The 24,500-nt window shown below is 33.8% G+C and overlaps 4 protein-coding genes across 4 annotated transcripts; 3 read left to right on the top strand and 1 right to left on the bottom strand.

Annotated features, from left to right (window-relative positions):
• Positions 1–41: 41 nt before the first annotated feature.
• On the bottom strand, positions 42–10,559 carry LOC107187856 (serine/threonine-protein kinase Genghis Khan). Its single transcript, XM_015576044.1, has 26 exons — positions 10,511–10,559; positions 9,871–10,058; positions 9,583–9,765; positions 9,224–9,495; positions 8,753–9,052; positions 8,534–8,677; positions 8,317–8,439; positions 8,032–8,240; positions 7,746–7,954; positions 6,658–7,661; positions 6,325–6,560; positions 6,129–6,235; positions 3,458–3,621; positions 3,127–3,382; positions 2,758–3,044; positions 2,538–2,681; positions 2,328–2,463; positions 2,009–2,250; positions 1,767–1,947; positions 1,488–1,676; positions 1,221–1,406; positions 946–1,127; positions 755–853; positions 550–673; positions 315–472; positions 42–155 (listed from the first exon to the last, which is right to left on the bottom strand). Exons 2-26 carry the CDS (start codon positions 9,998–10,000, stop codon positions 42–44), a joined length of 5,379 nt encoding a protein of 1,792 aa, XP_015431530.1. The 5' UTR covers positions 10,001–10,058; positions 10,511–10,559.
• A 2,304-nt stretch (positions 10,560–12,863) lies between these two features.
• Positions 12,864–15,310, top strand: LOC107188544 (protein lines). Its single transcript, XM_015576849.1, has 2 exons — positions 12,864–12,885; positions 13,344–15,310. The coding sequence occupies exon 2, from the start codon at positions 13,526–13,528 to the stop codon at positions 15,308–15,310; it is 1,785 nt and encodes a 594-aa protein (XP_015432335.1). The 5' UTR covers positions 12,864–12,885; positions 13,344–13,525.
• Positions 15,311–16,811: 1,501 nt separating this feature from the next.
• LOC107188172 (protein FAM98A-like) lies at positions 16,812–19,416 on the top strand. The gene is given in 8 exon segments (XM_015576423.1): positions 16,812–16,863; positions 16,938–16,986; positions 17,180–17,546; positions 17,626–17,916; positions 18,009–18,192; positions 18,195–18,276; positions 18,354–18,865; positions 19,203–19,416. Coding segments are annotated over 7 exon segments (1,632 nt in total). The 5' UTR covers positions 16,812–16,863; positions 16,938–16,948; the 3' UTR covers positions 19,361–19,416.
• A 1,212-nt stretch (positions 19,417–20,628) lies between these two features.
• On the top strand, positions 20,629–23,524 carry LOC107188161 (transmembrane channel-like protein 7). Its single transcript, XM_015576413.1, has 3 exons — positions 20,629–20,826; positions 21,273–21,514; positions 21,626–23,524. The coding sequence occupies exons 1-3, from the start codon at positions 20,649–20,651 to the stop codon at positions 23,522–23,524; spliced, it is 2,319 nt and encodes a 772-aa protein (XP_015431899.1). The 5' UTR covers positions 20,629–20,648.
• Positions 23,525–24,500: the final 976 nt, after the last annotated feature.

The following is a 24,500-nucleotide window of genomic DNA, read 5'->3' as shown; positions in this document are numbered from 1 at the left end:
ACAGTAACTTCTCCGTATCATTAGAAGTGTTAAATAATTTTTTACGAGTCGTACGAGGACGAACCATGATCGTGAGCTGGACTTGGAGGCGTTGATGGATTTGAACTGTTGTTTGAAGCTATTGAATGTCTGGGACTTCCACCAGAAGTATGTTCCTATAGTAATGAAATATTTAAACCATTCTTTATTAAAAGAAACCGTAACATCTACTTGGAAAGTAGTGCATAACCTTTTACTTCCCCTCCCCAACAAATACTGGAGAATTAAAAATACTCTATTCAGACATAAATATTTCGTATAAAAGAAGTGAATACCTTGTCGTGTAAAGATGCGATACTACCAAGAGAAAGTGGAGTATGGGATCGTAGATGTACGGATTCCGAATCGACTTGGTCCACAGGAGTACGTGGTAACGAAGGCGGAGTAGCAGTTGGTCGTGGTGGTGCTGGTCCTCTTCGTGACGATGTTGAGCCTAAAATAAATGATAAAGTATTACGTTACGATATTGGCTGTAAACAAATAAAAATGAAAATAAAATTAAGGACATACCATTATGTGGCGAATATCCGGAATTTCTCGATATATGAGAACTGAGACGTCGTGTATCAGATGGAGGATGTCGAGGTGGTAACGGTGCTGGCTTGCTCGGTGTTTGAAGTACAGGGCCATATAACTAAACGAAAATAACACAGAGTACAATTTTAAAGATAAGACCTTATAAAAAAGTGTTCACAATGACATAATAAATTCCTACTCTTTGTTGGCTGCTGTGAAGATGAGAGCTACTATGGTGACCACTGTGCTGTTGATCAGCTGTTTCGAGTGTGGTAGGCAAATCTAATAATCGCTGTATCTAAAATAATACGTCAGATACGTATAAAACGATATGTACGTTATTAAAAGCGCAATGAAGTGTAATTGACAGAACTAATTTAAGTTACCTACCTGTATCCCATTGCCTGGACCCATATGACTGATATGATTGAAATTTGTTGGCGCGGATATCATTTTGGAGCGTCTATCCGTGGGACGAACAGCTCTATTTCCTTCTCTCAATGAAAATCTTCTACGTGGTCTTGTCATTTGTCTACCGCTTGCGTCTAGTGGTGTTAAATTGAGTAATTCTCCTATTGTACCATACAGAATTTATACCGTGTTTGATAACATTATATTTAACATTACACAACTATATCGCTAATATGCAAATAAATTGTACTCACGTTGATGTAGATTGCTCAAGAAAATCACGTGTGGCATGTCATTAATGGTGCATGACGTTAGAGAGCCTGATGTGTTCAGTGGTCGTGCTCGTTTTACGTTTAGTGTTTGCAACCAGTCTCCAGTTGTACAATCAAACACGTCGATGTGAGTGTCGCTATAAACTAGTAGGTAACCTTCACAATAACCTGTAATATAAATTAACCAGTGTAATACCTAGCATAGAATACGAACACGCCTTTAAACTAGCATCTGGCAAGTATACTTACTAACTGCTGTAGGAACAGCAGGATACATAATTTCACGATCTCTACTCTTTCTACCTTGGCTGTCAACATATACTGCCAATGTATGGAAGACTAACAAGAATTCACCACGCGGTAATTCGATACAACGTAAAGCATCCACAGCACTGTACGTGAGAAAACCTAAGAGCGTATTCTCAGAATGGACCAATGCTAGATTACACAAAACAATCGATTAATACAATTATTCGTCTTATTATAATACACAAGTTCTTTTTATATTTCTGTTATACTATTACTCACAAATTGGGTGATGGTCTCCTAAAATGCTGTAGATAGAAAATCCAGAAGGATATCCGACACAAAAACGGCCATCAGAAAGAACTTGCAACGTCTGTGCGTGACATGGTAACATCAACTCGCGTATACGTTTGTGACGTGTTTTCGTACGCGTTATTTCGTAGATGATGACTTGTGATGCGTTCTATGTCAAAAAAAAATACACGTTTAAAACAAAGGTGATTAGCGCATTAGATTGAACTCACCTGTTTCTTTATGGCAACACATAAACAATATGTTAATGGACTGCGACGTACTACTCCTGTTGTTAGAGTAATACACCCCTTAGTTTCTGCAACTTTAATCCATTCAACTTCATCTCCATCTAATGCACGTACTGGAACCAGCCGTACATGACGTTGTTTTCCACTTAAAACTACAATTAATTGTTCTTCCGTTACATATTCCAATAAGTATATTTTCTTGCCCTCTCCTACTCTTGCAATTTCTAAAAAAATCACATATATTAGCCATAATAATAGACAACTCTTCCGTTAAATATCTATAACGTTAAGTACAACATACCACTACGATCTAAATCTAAACAGAAGAGACCTTCTTCTGTCCCAATGACTAGACGATCTGGATCAATAATTGCTCCTGACATCACATTTTTAATGAGCGCCAATGTATTATCTAATAATTCTTTTGCTCTAAAAATCTGTATACAGGAGGAGAAATATAAATAAAACTGTATAAGTTCCTAACATCGTAAATTCTGTGTACACTACTTACCGTTGTATTAGGAAGATTGTTTTTCTTTAGTATTCTATGCAGTTCACTCAAAGCAACGACCCATTTTGTTTTCTCGCTTTCAGTGTCTGCAAGCATTAACGTGTGATTCCTCAAGCCTGGTGGTTCTAGCAGGGATGTGGTTATCTAAAAAAAGTTTAGTATTGCAGTAAGTCATAAAGAAACATTAACACGTATGCAATATAACAAGATGAAGAGTTACCCTAAATATGCACGGAATGTCTTTCTTCGTAGCATGAATGACATCCGAGTCTCGCACAGAACTAACGCTAAATTCTTCGTCTCGCATATCTAGGACTTGAGACACATACACAGATGGTAATGCATTGCGATCTGGTGAAATGTCATAAAGAAATAATTTGAAATCGCAAACAACCACAAACTGACGAATCCAACCCTTTTTCACTCCACCCATTTTTGGCACTTTAACATACCCTTCATAGGCTGTACCTATACCCCGTGTGGGATCAATGCCCAGTGGTCGTTTTGCTGTAAAACCAGTACGTTTTTATTATCATTATTCGTTGAATACTTAAACTGTTGAAACTAACTAATACAGTGTATAATTTACTTTGATCATGGGGAACAGGACACATTGGTGGCACCTTATCGCAACAGGGCATATGACACGCAAAGCCGCAAACTTCGCATACTACTCCTTGCCTCGTTAAACCCACCATCAATGAAGTGCAATGGTTACATTTTGTAGGCGCAGAAAATGTTCTTACTAAGAACTGATGAGATTTTGGTTTCGGTTGAAGATTAGACTGTCCGTGTACTGCTGACGATTTGTTTAGAAGTTCATGGGACAACGGTGATGTTGGATCCTAAATTTTAATAGACAATAAAGTTTTAATAAGATGCAATATTTAAATGACATTCGATTATATGTAAATACTTACAATGCTGAGCTCAGACAAGTTACTTTTACTGCTGGAAATGCTTGGTGCACGATTGTCCTCAATATCGGCCTCGACACTATCTGCGCTTCCGTGACGTGTACTGCTTGCAGTTTCTTTCAAAAAATGTTCTAGATATGACATTTGAGACGTAGGACGTTCTAAAACTGAAATAGAAAAAGTACGTATTAAAAGGATAGTAATACATTTATGAAGTGTGATTAAAATTTCGGATGACTGTAATTTTGTTTACATTGTTAAATTAATCAAAACAAAATATAGAAAATTTTCTAATCTCCATTAACATACACAATAAAGTAAACTTATAGAAAGTAAGAATATTATATGTTTTCCTTTTTACAGAAGTTTAAGTTTTAATCGTAAACTTCATAGCACCCTTATTCAAACGTTTTTAATGTAATCACTCCACTGCAACTTGCATCACACAAACTCTGTTAAAATAGTGATCGTTATTACGTATACGGGGATTGATATTTTATCGTTCACCAGCAGAAGTAGCAAGCAGATAATAAAATATACCAAAAGTCAATCAGATCAAACAATCGAAAGGCGAAAACATTCAGGCACAACATACCTGTTAATCATTTAATTACAAAAACTGAGTAGATTATCAGCTACTAAGATTAACAAAGGACAACCATCACCTAAAAACGATGAAGAACTACCAACGCTATCCTTAATTGGGGGACGATTATTTTCAACATACAAGGAAACACATAGTTGTTCTTGATGGTAATTACATAAAAATCCACGCAGAGCTATGTTTGGAATCTAAAATATGTTCAAAGATTGAATGTACCTTTTATTATTCGTCGTACCTCTCAAAAGTTTAGGATCACTTGTCACTCATAACATTCACAATTCGCAGAAGAAAACAGTAGAAGTAAATTACATATCGTGCTCTCTAGTTTTCGACGGCATAAAAAAAACTCTATGTATCTTTTCTACTCAAAAAAGATTTAAGTCTATCTGATTAGATAAATGATTCCAGACTTTCGGAGCTGTAGTAATCATAACGTATTAATTTTTTTTTTGTAACACAGTATAGTGGGTTTACACAGCAAGTTGAGAAACACAGCTCTGTGCTTTGTAATTAGCAAATCCAGCCGACCAGTCAATCAAAATCGCGGGTTTTCTCTCTGTTGCCACTTCATTTACCAGGTGGCGATACGATGGCGACGGCATTCTGACTGATGAATGTGTTGACGGGAACGAATCTAGTTAATAAGCGACATGTCGTGACGCGGGGAGCACGCATTACTGGTAGGGGTGACGACGGCTGATGTACGATGATGCGTTGGGGTTTGGTGCTAACGATGTTCGAAGATTTGCTTGACGTTTTGCTGGATAGGACAGCTGTCACAAATACAGTTTGAAGATGAGCAACAAGAGGCCCCAGACACAGCTCGTTACGCCAATAAACAGAGGCACTTTGTAGTCTAGAAATCAGAATCGCATACCGTACCGGAGGACCGAATTACTATGCTGGATAGATATCCCAGTAGCAACGATCTCTATTATTGGTAGCTTATATATTGAGAACAGACACATCTTATATTTTATACATAGCTCGTAATTGTGTTTTTTTTCCGGTGGACATGGATTATAAATATAAGAATATTCAACAACAGTACATATTTATATTGCAAGCAAAACATTTTACACATCTCCGTGAAAACTGGAGGTGATTGAATAGTCTAAGTAGAATAGAAACTATGTTTCAAGTGCCTTATGTTTCGTTCAAATAATATTCAAAGATTATTATTACCAGCATATATATGTTTACACGTGTATTGTACCTGTTCAGTGTAAAGTATCTAAAAAAATATATCAATTCTTTTGGTATGGTATTATTATGGTGATACTATACTTGAATGTAAATATTAAGATTTGTAACAATTCAGTGTTCTACTTCAGTAACGGTATTATTCGCCGACTAATTAACTATTCCTATTTACAAAAGACTTGCAAAAAAATGGAGTATTCACACACTGAATCATACAAATTTAATATAAATTCATTAGTTGGCTAAATGTAGAATACAGGAAGAATGACTGACTATACTTTCCAGAAGCACTACATTCCATACTAGAATGAAAGGAATTGTTATGTTCTAATTTTTAAAATGAACATCGTACATAGTAATAAATACTTTTCTTAATATGCGTGTATAATGAATACTAATTTGAGATTTGAATGCTATGCATGACTAACATAAATGTAACGTAACAATTCCGATGGATTTTTGTTGAACACATGCAAATTTGTTTGCTTCGTAATATCAATAACACTAATCGTGTGCCGTTTTTTTGTATCTAGGAAATCACTCGAAACAAAATGGTAGCGAAGTTAAAATCATTATTCGCCTATTCATTCAGTACTCTCAATACGATAATAATGAAAATATAAACGTACAAATTATATTAATTGTGCCGTAATTTTAGAAAGTGCTCGTCAAGATATTATAAAAGAAAAGTGTATGTAAGACATAAGTATATTCATCGCTTGAAAACTGTGCATTTACAAATTACATACATAGCGTGTATCGCAGCAATTTGTATAATCATGGTTGATACAAAATTTTTATGAGGACGCAACAATGAGATTTTCATGACTTTTTTACTTCTAGCATTGTTAACTGAAATGTACTTACAGCCTTCGCCCGTGTCAAGCCTTGTTTGTAACTCTTTTATTTGCATTTCTTTGCGTTTCATCTCGTGCGTGAGAGTATCGAACCGTTGTCTGAAGTCCCTTAACTCTCTGTGAACACGCAGAGTTCACATTTTAATATATATTTGACAAGACTCATCAATGAAAATTTTTTAAATACTAAAAATTAGAATAATTACTTTTGAGCAGCAATCAAGTCCGATCGAGTCTTTGTAAGTTCTTCGGATATCGCCTGCTTCGCTTGAATTTCACTTTGTAAAGAACTCTGTAAATTCAAAAGTTCCATTTTATCGAGCTTCTGCGATCTACGATTACGCCAATTCTTGTCCGCCATCGTGGAACCGCTTCCTACACCTCCTACACCACCAGAGTGTTTCAAGAACTCCAGTTCTTCTGTCATTTTCGTGGCTAACGCCTGAAATATGCAACCATACATATGATTATATTATTAAGAATCCATTCATTTTAGTAAAAAAAAAAAAAAAACAAAAGTATAGTTTACGAAAACAAACCTGTAAGTATCCTCTAGCATCCTTCTCATCGGATACCCATTGGATAATTTCAGTGATCTGAGCTTCCCACTGTGCAATAGCTTCCTTCTTATTTCTTAATTCTTCATATTCCTCTTCCAGTTGCCGCCTTTCACCTTGTATTCTATTAACACTATCGGTAAGAGTGGTCAGTTCTAACATTAGTTTCTTATTCTCTTCGACTAGCATAATTTTCTCTCTCTCGTGACGTCTGTTTAATTCGTTTATAGTTTCCTCGCTGTCGGTAATGTTTTCCAATCTGGCAGCGTCCAACTTTTCTTTCGTTAATTGAACCTCTCGTTCCAATAAATCTCTCCTCGTTTCAGCCTCGTGCAGTTGATCTTGAAGGCTACGAATCTCAAGATTGAACCTGCTTTGTTGCTGGTTCAAATTTTCATTGTACTGAACCTCGAGTTTCTCCACTTCTGCCTTTAACCTATTGATTTCTTGTGTTGCTAGCGCATGGTTCGCGCTCACGTCATTCCCTATAGATCTTTGCCTGATTTTCTCAGTCTCCTCCTGCATTTGCTTACAATACTCCTCACTGCGCTCACGTAATTTTCTTTCCTTGCTCGTTTCCGCCATCGCTTCCTCTACTCGATTTTCTAGTTCTCTCCGCAATTTCTCGGCTTTCCGAATATCATGCCGCAAACTGTCGACCTTCTGCATTACAACTTCCAATTCTTCTTCTTTATCTCGAACTTGCCTGGACAACTTCTGCTTTTGTTGCCTTAATTCTGATAACTTGTCTGTGACTTCAGTATATTCGGCCATCGCTAGTTTCCGTTGCGTTAACGCGTCTTTTAACTCTTTATCCTGAAGTTTAAGCTTCTCTTGTGCATCTAATTTGTCCTTAACAGCTTCCTCCTTTTCTGAGCGTAACGAACGCACGAGCTTTTCTAATTCTCGTAGTTTTGTCATGTCACCGTTATCTAGATTGCGTAATTCACGTGGAACTTCCATTGACTTTAACTGTGACTCTAACTCTGAAAAGTGCGAATTGAATTTAGCGATAAATAGAATAATAAGTGTCTATACTTATATAGAAAGTTCATAACATATGCACTCACCACAATTGCGTTTAGTAAGTGTGTTTATCTCATCCTGAAGCTTTCTTGTTGCATTATTAGAATCTGGTGATATGCCAGGTGAAGAATGAGTGACTTGATTCTTCAAATCTTCAAGTGCTTTTGTCAACTGTGCATTCTCTTCCTCGAGTATTTGTACCCGTTGATCTTTTTGTGTTATAGCTGGTAAACAACCCAGGTCTGATATGCAACTGTAATTAATAAATATACAATTGTATCCAAGCGACACATTTACACTGATATAAATTGAATAAGATTTTCTCCTTACCTTCCTTGAGTAAAACTAAAACCAACAAATGGTAAATGAAGCGCAGAAAACGCGGAATTCGCTGCTGGTGGTACAGCATCGGAACTGCGAACATCTGTATCATCAACATCAAAATTTGATGTATCTGTTGGCGAGGAAACTTCAGGAATGTAAGGTGCAGTACTGTCCCTAAGAGTGTCCCAATTAACTCCGTCAAACCATGGGTGTTTCTATATTATGTAATTAGACGTTAATTTTATATAATATAGCTGCAGTGTTAAGCTAAACAAATATACCCAATAATACCTTAAAATCATCAATTCCATTCTGACCTAATCTAAATTCCGAACTACATATTAACTTTCTCATTAAATCTTTAGCTTCTTCAGAAACTTCATACATGTCATCTGCTGGGAAGTCAAAGCAATTCTGAAATTGTATACAAATATAGGTGACTATGTATACTACGGTATACATATACTACGAGATGTGTATACGTATCTACACTATGTTACTCAATTACCTTATGATTCATAATTTTTCCGTATGTTTCGACTAGAGATTCCGCATAAAAAGGTGTCTCCCCATATAGCATTTCGTACATGCATACTCCTAAAGACCACCAATCACACTCAGGGCCATACTGTCCCTGTCCATCTTCCATTGCCTACAACATTCCATGATGAATTTAAGTAGATAATTAACAATTTTGTAAGAGTAATATAATACAGAAATACATTACCCTTAATATCTCTGGTGAAATATAGTCCGGTGTACCAACAGCAACGTTACTCTGTACGGTGCCATCTTCAAACAATCGTAAACACGATCCAAAATCAGCTAATCGTATGTGACCGTTTGCGTCTAACAAAACGTTGTCAGGTTTAATATCACGGTGCACATAACGCAAGTCATGTATGGATCCTATAGCCAAAACCATTTCAGCTATATAAAAACGTGCCATATCTTCTGGAAGGCGATCCTCGAATTTGCTTAATAACGTTAATAGGTCTCCACCACAGTAATAATCCATGACCAAATACTGCACATAATTATTTAGAAGCAAATAATGTATTTTTCTTCTTATACACGTTGATAACTGAAGACTGAACATAAAAATTGCCGAATGTAGGCATTAAATGTATGGCACTAACAGCCTCTTTTATGTGCAGCCTTCAATTGTCTTTAATGGTATTTATAAATGAAATCTTACCAAATTATTGTCATCTTGAAAGGCATAATGAAGATTTGTGATCCATCTACGATCACCGTACACGAGTACATCTCGCTCCTCTCTAAAGCATGCAGTTTCTGCACGCTTTAGCATTTCCCATTTGTTCAAAATCTTCATCGCAAAAACTTTGTCCGAACCACGCATTCTTACAACACATACTTCCCCAAATGCACCTCTACCTATAACTTTTACTATCTCAAAATCCTCTCGTGCCAGTTGCAAACTCTTTATACAAGTAGCCACTGGTTTTACTGCAAAAAATACGTACCAGTTACAAAATAATTATAATTAAGAAATAATGTATCAGTAATTACAATTTTTGAAAACTGTGTATGTACCAAATTCAATAAAATCCGAGACAGTCTTCTCACGTCGTAAGGAAGAATTACAGCATTCATCGTATAAGACAAGTAAAATATCAATAAGTGTCTCAATAGAAAATGTGTGGCTTATTCTTCCTTCCCCTTGCACAGGACCACCAATAAAAAGGGCTTCTAATTGGCGTAACCTTCCTCCTATGCCTATTAAAAATATCTTTTGTTTATTCACATGTACAATTTGTATATCAGTATTATAAAATAAAGTGTGTTATTAACAAATAACTTATTATATGTTTCATAACATACCATTGATTGCAAGGCCCTTTGGCATAATATCAGGAGGAGGTTGATTATATTGGTGTTGTGATGAATCTGACATGTCTCTTTTTCGATAAGGATGTCCCTTACCAAAATCTTTGGATACTACTTCTGTCATTCTTAACAATATTATTCAATAATATTTCAGACCACCACATAATGATGTGATGACAATCCTAAAATATTTCAATATTAAACAATTAATAAATGTCAGTGCAAAGGATATCTTAGGTGTGTTAATAAATAATCCACTATATTGTTTTTAATCAACTGATAACACAGTTTAAATTCAAAATATCTTCCCATCTTTGTTTTCCTTAAACATAACAATTGGTGTTAGAGAACGAAGATGAATATTAACGAAGCAGCACAAACTTTTGATTTTCTGAAAAAAAGATATTTAATTTGACAAGATATAGTGAATTATTTATTTGAAGATCTAATTATATACACTTGAAAATATCCAATAAAATACATATTTAATAATGTATATAGAAACATGTTTATAATTACTAAAAAAAACTGAGTAACAAATGTAATTTGGTTTTCTTTGTATACTAAGATATTTAAAAAGTATAAAAACATAAACACTATATACTATGAGCTTAAGTGCATAGTGACAATTTACCTTAAGAAGATAATTCCCAATAGACATATCTAAATAGGATCACTTTCACTGTTTAAACATTAATTTTGTTTACAACCATGCGGCAACAGTCTCCCGATCATTTTATCAGCGTATTACCAACAAGCAATCGAACTTCTGTTTTCCCTTACGCAGAACGTCGAAAATCAATTCCCTTTAACTTTGCGTAGTATATATGTTCCCGCACGCCACTACGTGTAAAACAATCGAGTTTCATTTAATTCATCATCGGCCATGGTGCCGGAATTACTCACGTCGGAAATTACGTAACTGCTTACAAAGATAGCCAAAATATTTGGCGAAGAAAACACGCAACAAGAGGAATACGTGTAAATAAAGCGTACAGACAAAAATAGTGCAACGGGGTAGGGCACCGCATTCGCGGTCACCGAATTCAACAAAATCACCAAGACAACTCGTGTCCCGGAAGGAATCGGTATTCCATAACGAAACTGTACAGTACTTGTTTAATGTATCAGCTAGAGGATGGAACGTAGGCGAACGTTAAAGCTCATTGTCCCAATTTCGGATATAACCTCGACGCGGCACTACCAACACTCGCTTCGAAACAAATATCTGACGTAAAATTCTTATCGCATGTGAGAAGAATGTTTTGAGTGAAAGGCTTTTTCTTCGCCGATCCGGACTGTTCGCTCGATCGACACGAGCATATCTGCCGAAACGATACGCCCCGCTGTTATACTGGTTTAATTGTTTATTATGCGCACCATTCGATTATCACAAAACATCTTGCATGGCCACCTCCAAACCCCCAACAATTTGGCTGACCCCCTGGCAGGCCCCATATAGAAAAAAAAATATGGCAGTCCTACGTCATTGAAAACACCCATGATAATTCCCTACATAGATTGAGTTCTACGTATTGCATACGTGAAATATGAAATGACAAAGTGGGTTCACAGTGACAATTTCTTTTATTTATCGAACCATACACCTTGGTCTTTTTTCGATTCGTTCATAAGTGGTTCACTATAAGAATGTAAATTGTGTTCTTTTTCCAAACTAATGAATCATAATATTTATCCAAATTGCACACGGATACAAATCCTGATAAATCTTGTACAAATATTCAAATGAAAATATTTTGATATCGTGGAGCATAAAGTTTACACTGAGATGATGTATTATTTTAGAACTTACTAAGCGATTTAAATTCTATATTTATACCGGTTGATTTCTAATAATACCTGTTAATAACGTTTTAATAATATAACACTTATATTTTACGTTTTCACAAGATTGTTAGATTAAAAACGTAAATTTGACTACATAATACATAGTTTGTGGTGTACAGAATATTTCATACTTACTTAATGTATTATTTTATACCAATAAAGTGACATGAATCACATGTATTTTATACATATCCATTTACATGAAAGAAAAACGATTGTCTGGTTTTATACATTACAAAATTATCAAAATATAGATTCTAGAACAAATGGGAACATACATAAAAGACGGAGCGCTGCGATCGATGCAGAGTTGCCGATCATCTTTTCTATTTATTATACGATTTTTCGATCTCGATTACTTTTATTATGAAAAATCGTAAGAAAGACGCTTGATGAATATTTAAGGAATTTTTATCGCAATTTCAATGCAATTAGTCAAGCAATTCGAATAGTTCGCACTCAGTACATTGTGGAATGTGCAAGGAGGAGCTACTGTGTTACGCAGCTCTGCATGATGCCATCAGAAAAATACGTAATAAACACGAAGAATTCGTGTCTTATGCGCTGTCGAGTTAACATTTTGCCGCTTGACATAAGATACGAACTATTTCGCGGGGATACGTACACGGTTAAATGATATAAAACCGTATTTCTTATTTTTACTCGGTAGCATGTATACGTGGCAACAGAGCAAAGTAGACGAGTGCTCTGTCACTTCCTAGTCAAAAGAAATTCTTCGGGCACAAACAATAATATATTAACACTGTTAAAATAGTGAGACAGGGTGTAATTTGGAAAAAGTGCTCTCGAATACACCACCAATACGTTTAACTGTCCCCGATGTGATCGGTAGAGAATCTTTTTCTGTGTATAGTCACGTACCAGCAAGCGTCGGTTTACATATTACATGTGCAACCTGTGTTAAACTCTTTCACGGTTAGCATTTTACGAACGTATCCAAGAAGAAATGTAATTTAATTCTGTTTAATGGACGCTGTGCGTTAATTATTCAGTTAATCACTGGAGAAAAATATACGTATATATCATTGCATGAATGAATATGTAAACATATACACACATCTTATTTACATATATATATTCACAAGGTGTTGGAATACACAAATATTTGGAAAAGTCAACGAAAGGAAAAAAACAATTGTTGTAAGTTCTATTGTCATGTTCTATTTCTTTGTTAATTGTATCCTGTTGATTTGCTTTGAATTTGCAAATATTAAATTAAATTATAATATTGTTTAGTAATAAGTATTTTTCAATCATTTTATTAATGAGTTAATTTTGTATATTCATAGTATTTTTATGTGGAATGTAATATCTTAATAAGTATGGGAGTTTTTTTATTGTATGTACATCGTACACAATACCTCTAAATGATTTGTATTGTTATTACTAAAATACAGATATTTGTGTAAAAATTTTCATGTTCATAATTTACTTTGCAGAAATCACAATTAAAGAGACAGTTATTTAATCTATGAATAACAGTTCTACTAATAATACAAATTATTCAAGACGTATTAGATAACATAAGTTACTTCATATAATGAAAGAAGGTATTGTGTCTATCATATTTTAATTATCTTTTTTTTTTGTTGACACAGGTATGTTTTGAGTCTGCTGAAATATTTATGGCTTTTAGGAACACAATAAGCTAATGTTTGCTATAGTTCGTCTATTATTTATATGGTGTTTCGTTCCTTGGAACATTATATATATTATGAAGATTACCTGATGAAAGAACATTTTGTATCAAGAAGAGAAAGCAGCAGCAATAGTGCTGCTAATGGTGCTTTGGCACTGTTACTATTGTCCTCCTAGCAAAACAATGGAGGAACCAGCGAAAAAGAAGCAACGTGTTGAAAACAATGATGTTGAGAGGGACACATTATCAGATATCGAGCAGCTTCAAAACAGCCTGTTGGCACAATGCTTATGCAACATACCAGAAAGCAGTTTGCGCAAGCCTTTCACCAGTGCAACAGTGGAAGCTACGGATGGCACTTTTCGATCTTCACTGTTATCAGAGTGGGGAACAGATCAGACTTTAGAGTTCCTAAGCGCTTTGCAACTTCTGTTTGATTTGGCCATTAAGCAAAACACCAGGGGTGTAATGTGCAGAAGAGTGGTAGATGTTTGTGATGCGCTGGCGCGAAACGAGCATGGCATTATAGATCAAATAATCGACCTATCCTGTACAACAAACAAATTCATATCGTTTTCTGCTAGTAGAGTTCTCGCATCGTTTTTTATCGTAACAAAAGAGAATATTGATACAACATGGCTGGAGAGATTAACACAGTCTTTAGTAAATACTCATTCTCCGAGTCAAATGTTATTCACTTTGGATATTGTAAAAAGAGTTGTAGAACATAAGGACTGCAGTATTCACCCTCTTGAGGATACAGATACCGTAATGCAACCGACGCATTGTAATACTATAACGATTTCAGATGCAGAAAGTTTCGATAGTACACCCGTAAAAGCAATGTGCGTGAAAGCTTTAGAGTCTAAATGGACCATACTAGTATCAAAATTTGATGCCATTCTTAGTTCGTATACGCCACAACACGAGTCAGTCGTTATCACATTCCTCGATCTGTGGGAATCTATTATCTCCGTGAAAGCTAACTTGTCTGTTATTGACACAAAACTTTTTTATTCTCAGTTAGACAATCTGGTTGTACTTTTGAATGCCAATGTTCCTGGTGTAATTTGGAGACATCTTCTTGGATTATTTAATGAAGTATTATGTTATGGAAGCACTTTGGCATTGCAAGATGTACTTCCAGACGAGCCTTGCTCTCTTGCACACTTAATTGTACGTGCCGTAAAAGATTGGAGATTATTAGATGCTCTGCCGTATCGATATGGTTCTGGAAGATTTGGAGGCGGTACTGGAGAAGGTGATCGTCCCCTTTTGCAAAAGATAGTGTTGTTAGTTTTAAAAAGTGTCGCTGTGACTGTTAAAGAGACACGTAGCGATTCTAGTGACTCTTCTTTGGGCTCTGAAGCTGAAGATCTTGATGCTGATATGGCGGTCATTGAAAGAAGCATACGAGAAGTCTTGCGTCAACTGGATCAATGTGTAAAAGCACTGATGCCGTTTCACCCTGAAATGCCTTTGTCACAATGGGTTGTGCAAATGTTTCATGATCAAGATGATTTTTTGATCGAAGGCATGGTCTGTTGCTTAGATGTAGCAGTTGGTTTATTTTATAGAGGACCACCACAAAATGATCTTGGTCACATGCTTAGTCCAACTTTAACATTCGTACAGTTTATACATGCTGTATCTCATGATCCAGATGTTTTGTTAGATTTACTTGTTAGTAATGAAACATGTTTCTTATTATACTTATTGAGATTCTTGAAGTACATTAAACGAAACTGGACAGAGTTTATCTCTTGTTGTGGAAGAGAGTTAGATGATACCATGACAATATTGATAAGACTTCGTTTAGCAATCGATAGATTAGTATCTAAAGCTTTGTTTCCTTATAACATAAATCCAGTTCTACGTTTGTTAGAAAAATGTGAGTCCTTCTATGAAGGTAATATAGAAAATTAATTATTTGATTGTATGATAAGTGTGAAATTCAAAATTCAGATTTACTAGATCGATGTGTACAAACTGTAAGAATAAATGAAATTTTGCCAGCTGGCTCGTTTTATCAGCCGGAAACTATTACGAAATTGTACAGCCTTGTTAACTTCATTTTTTAAAAACGACTGAATTAAGCTACTGACTTGTGTAGTATTGAATACCTAGATTAATATTAGAGGAATGAAAAGAAAATATGTTTATTTATTGTGCTTAGCAAAAGATTATTCATTTGAAAAATATTATTGAATTTTTACTGAAAAATTAATGTTCTGCATTTCATGGTTGAAGTATCAAATGGGTTGAAGTAGTACAAAGGATAGCTAAAATTACATGCTTCACAATGAAATCGCACTTTTATGGTGCTATGAAAGTATATTTGCCAAAGCACCATTGGAAATAAATTTAAATGTATACTATTAGAAATAATATTTATGTGTGTACATCCAACTAAATGTACAATTTGCCAGTGAAATAGAGTTTTGTAAGCTGGATTCTGATGTGCACAATTATACCTAAAGATATCTCATAGATACTTGTGTACATAAATTTTATTTCATTTTACAGAAAATTGTTGAAATATTTTCTAAAAGATATTTTTAAAACCACTTCCGTTTTCAATCATATTATAAAAGTGCAAGGTATTGAAGCATTGGACACACTAGTGTATTAGATTATAAAATTGTCTTTTCAATTTTATGCCAGTGGCATTAGTAAAGTATTTAATTTTATGATTTGTTAACTCAAAATATATAAATAAATTTGTCTCAGTTTATTCTTTAACTGACAATATAAGAAAACTAAGTTTTTCTCTATCTTGTCCATGTACTTAAATACAGGTGTAAAATTTAATGTTTGTAAGATGGAACATTATATCATATTGTCATGATTAATTAACATTGTATAAATAAACAATATTGTATAATACTGGAAATATATAAAAGCAAAACTACTGGCAGTGGTAAATAGGAGTCATTGACATTTAAAGTTATGCCAGTATTAATAAATTATTTTATCCAAATGGCAATCATTGCTCCTAAAGTAACTTTAAGAACAGTACTTGCCACGATTGTTTTGCTATCTCTGTATTTGTATATAATAATTGTAATGTTAATTATTTTAAGATTAACTCTGTAAGTATGATACATGTAATACACTAAAAATCTACATATTTTTACTTTTATAATCATGGTCTAAACTTATTTATTTCACTTTTCCCAGTGCGGATTTATAAATTATATATTTTTATGTATGTATAATTTATTGCTTTAATTCATATATTCTATTTTTAAACAAATACAGTAATACATAATTTAATGTGGCATTGGAAGCTTATTAAATTTAAAAGTACAACATGCATCATTTCTTCATTTCATATTTGGGATACGACATCTGTTGTCACTTGCCACGTATTATTATGATCCGCGTAGGTAAAAAAATCTACTCTCTGACCTCTGACAGTACATACTGCAGGGAGAGATACTATTATAATTTGTGTTTAGTTTATTGCCGGTTTCGTTGTAAGTACGTTTTATTTATACTTTGTCAGTAAATTTTATAACCAGTAATGGCTAAATTTTTCTGTTAATGAAAGGTTTTACTAAAATGGAAATCAAGTTATTGGAAAGAATACAGAAACTCGGGTAAGCGGTTAGAGGTTATAATGTAAAGTGTTGATACAACTTGATTTATAGAAAAATTATCGGTTAGATAAATTTATTAGCTTTATGTGAAACATTCGAAGTTAATAAATATAATTTAAAATTGTTTTTCAATTCAATATTTTTAGTATTTACTTTAATAGTCCTAGTATTTATTAAAATTTCATGTTATTAGGTACAATGGGGAGTTGATAGATTCCAATAAATATATGGAAGCCTTAAAACTAGGCCCAAAGTCGCCAGAATTTACAAAACTTGTTGCATGGCTGGCAGATGAAATAGCAATACTCAATGATATGGATGAAACTATCCATCCAATAGTGTCATCAGATGATTCTAGTTCTTTCTTATTAGAATTAAGCTGTTTTCTTAAGGAATTAGGATGTCTAAATGAGAGACTAATGTCAGGTAATATTAACTCAAGATTGTCAACTCAACAAGATAGGTATATTTTGTTAGATTTTTTGGGAGCAGAATTGATGGCTTCCAGATTGATAGAATCTAAACGACATAAAACTTCAACTTCCGTGGATGTTCATGTTGTAAGTTTTTACTACAAAATAAGGGCTAAAATAATATAATTATTATGAAATCCTCACAATTTTTATGTCTCCAATATAGGAAGAAAGTGATACAGCTAAAGACTTGAAAGATCTCTTAGTAGCATTAAATTTTGAAAAACCACCAGATGATATTACTCCTGAGAAATTATTTGCAAGACTAGAGAATAAGTTGAAAGATGTACTAAAAACAGTTCCACCTGAGCTTATAGGTCAGCCATTAATTACTAAAGACTTTACAGAAAAAGAATGGAAAGATTTAGAACACATTCAACAGGAATTGCAAGACGAATATAGAATGCGACGCGATATGTTACTCAAACGATTAGATGTAACAGTACAATCTTTTTTGGTCAGTATAAATAAGTAGCCTCAATTAAATACACTGAAATTATTGAAACTTAATAATGCTCAAAAATAAGTGATTTATATTTCTGTACATAGTGGTCGGATAGGGTAAAGACTCGAGAAGCTGAGCTAAATAAACGGTACGAAGAAACTAGGAAATTTTTAAGCGCAGAGCCTGATATTACATTTGCCGACTTGCTAGCAGTCAGAGATGACATAGCATTAATTGAAAAAACAAGCAATGCAAGTGTTAGAAAAAATACTAAAAGTGACATCAATTCAATAGAGCGTATGAACAGGAGCCACCACCGCCTGAAATGCCACCATGGCAAAAAGACAGAGTAGCAGGACCTTCAACGTCTGGGTTAGTCAATATTAATAAATAATCATACACAAAATGATTTAAAGCAAATATATAAGTTCACATTGTTTTTAATTTAGTGGAGGTCGCGGAGGTCGCGGAGGTCGCGGAGGTGGCTACAGAGGTCCGGGCAATAGTGGATATGCAGATGGTGGGTCTTATGGTTCTAACTATTCTACCAACAATAGTGGATTTGGTGGACAAGCAGGGGAGTATGGGGGGAAACGAGGAGGAGGATATGGAGGAGGTCAAGGGGGAGGATACGGAGGAGGTCAAAGTGGTGGATATGGAGGAGGTCAAAGTGGTGGATATGGAGGAGGTCAAAGTGGTGGATATGGAGGAGGTCAAAGTGGTGGATACAGAGGAGGTCAAAGTGGTGGATACGGAGGTGGTCAAAGTGGTGGATACGGAGGAGGTCAAAGTGGTGGATACGGAGGAGGTCAAAGTGGTGGATACGGAGGAGGTCAAAGTGGTGGATATGGAGGAGGACAAGGTGGTGGGTATGGAAAGACTCAAGGAGGAGCATATGGAGGAAATCAAAGTGGAGGATATGGAGGAAATGATAGTTATAGTGGAGACAACAGAGATGCAGGTAAGAGGTCTGGAGGGAATATTATAAATAATATATCATTTTGACCAAACTATTGATTATCACTAGACTGTAGATGTTTATAGCATCTCCTGACTTGCAAAACGTAGTGAAATAAGATTCAAGTAAAATTTAATAGTATTTATGTGTTATTGTTAACATATTAAAACCTCTAGTAGTAGAAAGAAAGTTCTGTGCAATTTTGTTTCGTAGATATTAATGCCTAAAATTGTAATTTTGCGTAAACGTCGGCAGTCTAATTGTCACGAACTCTAATCAGGGTATGATCACCGATATTGCTATACAAGTAATACAGATTCTGCTCAACAATTTGATAAAGGTGGACAACAGTATCAAAGAGGAGATGCAGGTGGTGGTAGCGGAAGTAGGGGGAATAGAGTTCAGGGAGGATGGAATCAAGGAAATAATTCTAGTACAGATAACTATCAACGTGGTGGATACAATAGAGGTGGAAGCAGAAAAGGACGCCAATACTAAAATGCTATTCCTAAAATACCATTCTTACATCACGTTCTTACATCAGTTTACATTAAACAAGCATAATAATCAGTATCAATGATCTATATAAATTTACGCTTTCTTGTTTATATATTTTACATAACATCTTCAAATGCAATGTGCGATGTAAGTTATAATATGCGATATAAATTAGGAATATTAAGTTTAGTTTTTAAATAAATTAGAAGTTTTTATGTTATTTTCAATATATATTTGAATTACTTGTAGACATTGAAACAGTCATTATTTATATATTTATAACATTGACTTTGTCATGTATTTGTATTTGAATCTTGTAAATATTCATTTTTCTGTATAATGGAAATGAACTTTCCTAAACTCAACAATGTTTTGTATTTGATAATATAAAATTAATTGATTCAATTGAATTGTATAAAATATGTTAGTAAATATATACATATTATGATTACATATTATTAGTAGTTTTGGGCTTACCTGCTATATGAATTTTCTGAGAATACCTGCACAATTTCTTCTATGAATTTATATTTCTTAATTAGATGAATCAAAATTAAAATCCGAAGGGATATGGTAAGAAAATTTATCGGAAAATAATCTTCTGATGTCCTTTGTAACTAGGATGTAGAGGAGTACCATCTATACTTTTTTTAGTTCATGTTCAGTGTTCTACTTATCAGCCGTCTATTAGTGAATACAGCGAATTTTTGATATATGAGAAAACAAAATGCCAGTAAGTGTTTTTTCTGACGAATCATTTCATTTACCATGGTTTATCTATTCTCAAGAATCAAAAGTTCTGCTAGGCGGGAATATTAAGCTTGATGCGGTCTAATATGCATATTGCATATCTACTTAAACATTTCGCGCAATACGTCATAGTTTACAAAACGGGTACGATCTGTCATTAAAATTCTATATAAACGTCAGTGCTTTTCCATCAAAGCGTTATTTTTTTATCAGACCTCTTATCGGTCAATATAAAAGGAAGTAACATTCCCTCGAGAAATGACACATTTGCAAGATACTTGATTGAGTGATTATCTCAGGTGAGTATTGACGGACATGAAGATGTATAATTTGTTTCTAACGTTACTTTGTAGAATAATTAATTAAAAGTTTCTTTATGCACTTTGGTAATTAACACCATAAACAAAGATTTTGTATAAAGTAAATGTCTATATAGTTGATTTTTTAGCAAACGTATCGAAAAATAATTTGTACTTTACATACTAGGTTTTCAAAGGAAGTTACTTATATAAATTGCAATTACTGATAAAGAAGAAAGATGTCAGGTGGAGAAAGGAAGAAACGTGCTTGTGATAGAGGACAAGGATGGGAAGAGGCAGGCGCAGAATTCTATCAGGAACGTTATCCAGCAGCCATTGAAGCTGATTTACAGCAAGCATTACAAAGGGATCCTTCTCATATAGCTACTTTATTACCAAGTAAAAAATCTCGTGTTGGTAAGTTTTTGTATATTGGGTATATATTTAAAATACAGGTGCTACTTCTAGAACTTCATGTTCCAACATATTCGTCTTTTGTTTCTAACATTTATTTTGTTTGAACGTATCATGCTCTATAATACATGTTAAAAAACAATGTAGTGTATATATAGAAATAGGACCTGACTAGTTTCGTTGTATTGACCTAGTAACCATTATATGTGTTATATTTAGAAAAGACAATGTTATCTTATCGATGCAGATAAGATATTAGATGGAATAAAAGGAAATTACAAAATAATCATATACAGATATTTTATTCTGAACCATAGAAATGTAAATCATGCATACGAATGAAAGTAAATCATTAAATACACAAAATAATAGGTGGTGCCTGTATTCTAAATAAGCATTGTATATTGAAAAAGTTATACATAAGTCAAGTTATTGTGTATGTGTTATAGCTACTGCCAAACGAATACGTAATGACACAAAAACAACATTGAGAAGAAGGACTAGTACAAGATCACGTGGCACAACTACATCAAGGCGTATGTCAACAAATATTCATGATGCAGCAGTGTCTATGTTGCCTGATTTATCTGAGAATTTATCTAATGAAGAACGTACTTGGGAAGAAATAATGCAGATCAAAGCAATGCCCATATGCATGACACAAAAAATACAATTAAAAAATCAGTTACAAGTATGTCATGCAAAGTTGTTATCAATAATGTTAATAGAGAAGTTGAATTTTTAATGCAAATATATAAATTTGTACATGTATATATTACATACATACATTTATATATTTCAGAGTGCTACAAAATTAAGATTACAAGGTTTTGAGCAATTGAAGTGGCAACGAAGAAAAGCTTGGCAACAATTTCGTATAAGAATGAAGGAAGCATACTCAAAAATGGAACTATGGAATGATAGTTTGAAAACAATTGGAGGAAACTTTGGAATGGGAATAGTATCATACTTTTTATTCATCAAGTGGTTAATGTATCTGAATATTCTCTTATTCTCACTTATGTTCTTATTTATTATTTTACCTGCAATATTAATTAATGTGCCAGGGGAGGAGTCATGTGAAAATTCTAATAGTAGTCACAGCATATCTTGCTGTTCAGAGTTATATTGGAATATAACTCAAGAAAGCAACAGTATAACTGGCTTTGTACAAGGCATTGGTATTTTAGAATACACTGCATTGTTTTATGGTGCATACACTCGTATGTCTTACGACGTTTCTGGCATATTTTATAACTTACCATTATCTTACATTTGTGCAACTATTAGTGTGTTTATATTTAGCTTGGTAGCGATTGTTAAGACAGCGGCCAAAGGTTTCAAGCAGAGGGTCGTTGAAAATGAAGGTCAATTCTATCAGTACTGCAATTTAGTTTTCGGTGGTTGGGATTATTGTATACATAATGAAAAGTCTGCCACTATAAAGCATAAAGCATTATACAATGAAATGAAAGGATTTTTAGAAACCGAAAGATTGGAAGAAGAAAGGCAAAATCGAACGAGGGAGGAGAAAACAAAATTCTTTTTCATGCGTCTATTTATTAATTTAATTGTTGCAGCTATATTGTGCGGTTGCGGTGCATTCATTTACTATGTATTTGAATTTTCCTTCGATCATATCTCACACCAATCGGTTCAAAGCTACGATATAGGGTATATATCGTTGAATGGCATCATTATGTTATTCTTGGAGTTTCTTCCATATATTTGCATTGTTGTTTTAAATCTGACAGTACCGTTTTTATTTCGCTACTTGGTCACTTTGGAAAATTATAGTCCATTGTTCGTTGTGCGCATAACACTTTTCAGGACTATATTTCTACGATTTTCTTCTCTAGCTGTATTACTTACATCATTTTACAGACTAATTGTAATTGAGGTATTGGACAACGAATGTACCAGTAGTCGTAGACCATTATGCTGGGAAACGTTCGTGGGACAACAATTTTTTAAACTCTATATAACTGATATTTTTCTCCAGTTTGTCATGACATTTTTCATTAATTTTCCTAGATCTTTAATAGCAAAACACACAGAAAACAAAGTGCTACGTTTTTTCGGAGAACAAGAATTTGATTTATCTAAGCATGTGCTAGATGTTGTTTATTTACAAACAATATGTTGGCTTGGTTGTTTCTTTGCACCGTTATTACCATTCGTTGCTGTAATTGGTACTTTTCTGCTGTTTTATATCAAGAAGTTTGCCTGTTTAGTAAACAGTACACCATCAAGTAAAATTTATAGAGCAAGTAAATCAATTTCACTTTTCATGTTCATTTTGTTCATTTCTTTCATTCTATCTGCAGCTCCAGTCGGCTACACCATTGCAGAAATACTGCCATCAAAGTCTTGTGGTCCATTCAGAGGTTTTAAATCAGTGTGGGCTTTGCTCATTTTAACATTCTCTCAGTTTCCTAATTGGCTTCAGTCGATTTTATATTTTGTTAGTACTTCTGGATTTGGTGTGCCAGCCTTTGTTGTTCTTATTTTATTTTTGTATTATTATTATGCAGTATCAGTAGCAAATCAGCACATGGTCACAGTTTTAAAGAATCAGTTGGTACTAGAAGGTCATGATAAACAGTTCTTACTTAACAGATTGAGTGCTTTTATTAAGCAGCAACAAGACCAAAACAAATACCACCAAGAACAAGCAAACGAGTTAGGCACATTTTCATAAAGAATTATGAAAGTTAAAGTACTTTTTATGTAGCAGTTTAAAAACGCACAAATTTCGTAAATGTACAGTATAATTAAGTCTAAGCTGAATGATTGAAATTTGAATGACTTTTGTTGACATTTTATGTGATAATGAGACTATATAACTAATCTTGTCTATTTATATTAAATTAGTAGTATTACAAAACGTTCTGATGGTATAGTTATATAGTGTTTGATTATTTCATTAAATGGTGACTCCAACAGAGTTATACGAAAATTGTCATTATGGACAATATGAAGAGGTTTATGTATTTTATGTTAAGAAATTTTGCATTTAAAAACGCACCACATTCATTGCCAAACAATTTTTATAACAGTTTGTCAATTAAGTGAAAGAGTATTTGAGACTACGATATGCTTGTTGATTTAATTAGGTAATTTTAAATATGATAAAGGAACACCTAAAAATCAGGGTACAAAATGAAAACCGTGCAATAGTAGGAAAAATCGCAAAGTATTTATTGTGTACTCGTAGTTTTAGTAACTATACAGACAGAATTTATAATACCTTAACATGGGATAGAAGTAAGTATGTAAGACAGTTCTTTTAAAAATGACTTCTCAAATGGTAGGCAGAAATCTTATTTATTGTTTTTTTTTGGTAGTATCACAGAATATCATAAATTTACATTTTAATTTTATAAACAAATATTAGGGTGCTTTTGCTAAACTAAAGTGAAGTGATATATGGTGGACCTATTTTTAGATTAGCTGTGTATTAGAAACAAAATACAGTTGTAAATAGGTTTTGTAGGCTGATCAGAAGACTTTTAGGAATAAGAACATATTTTATAGTAGAATATTTATTAACTATGTATCTACATAGATACTTATCAACCAATAGTACTATACTTTTCCGAAACATTTATAATTTAATTTATTTATTTTCATACGTCAAGAATATTTATTATTGTTTTTGAATTAATATGCCATAC

The sequence above is a fragment of the Dufourea novaeangliae genome, unplaced genomic scaffold (genome assembly GCF_001272555.1).
Source record: "Dufourea novaeangliae isolate 0120121106 unplaced genomic scaffold, ASM127255v1 scaffold16, whole genome shotgun sequence".
NCBI classification, from domain to species: domain Eukaryota; kingdom Metazoa; phylum Arthropoda; class Insecta; order Hymenoptera; family Halictidae; genus Dufourea; species Dufourea novaeangliae.
This window is presented reverse-complemented; position numbering and strand designations above follow the sequence as displayed.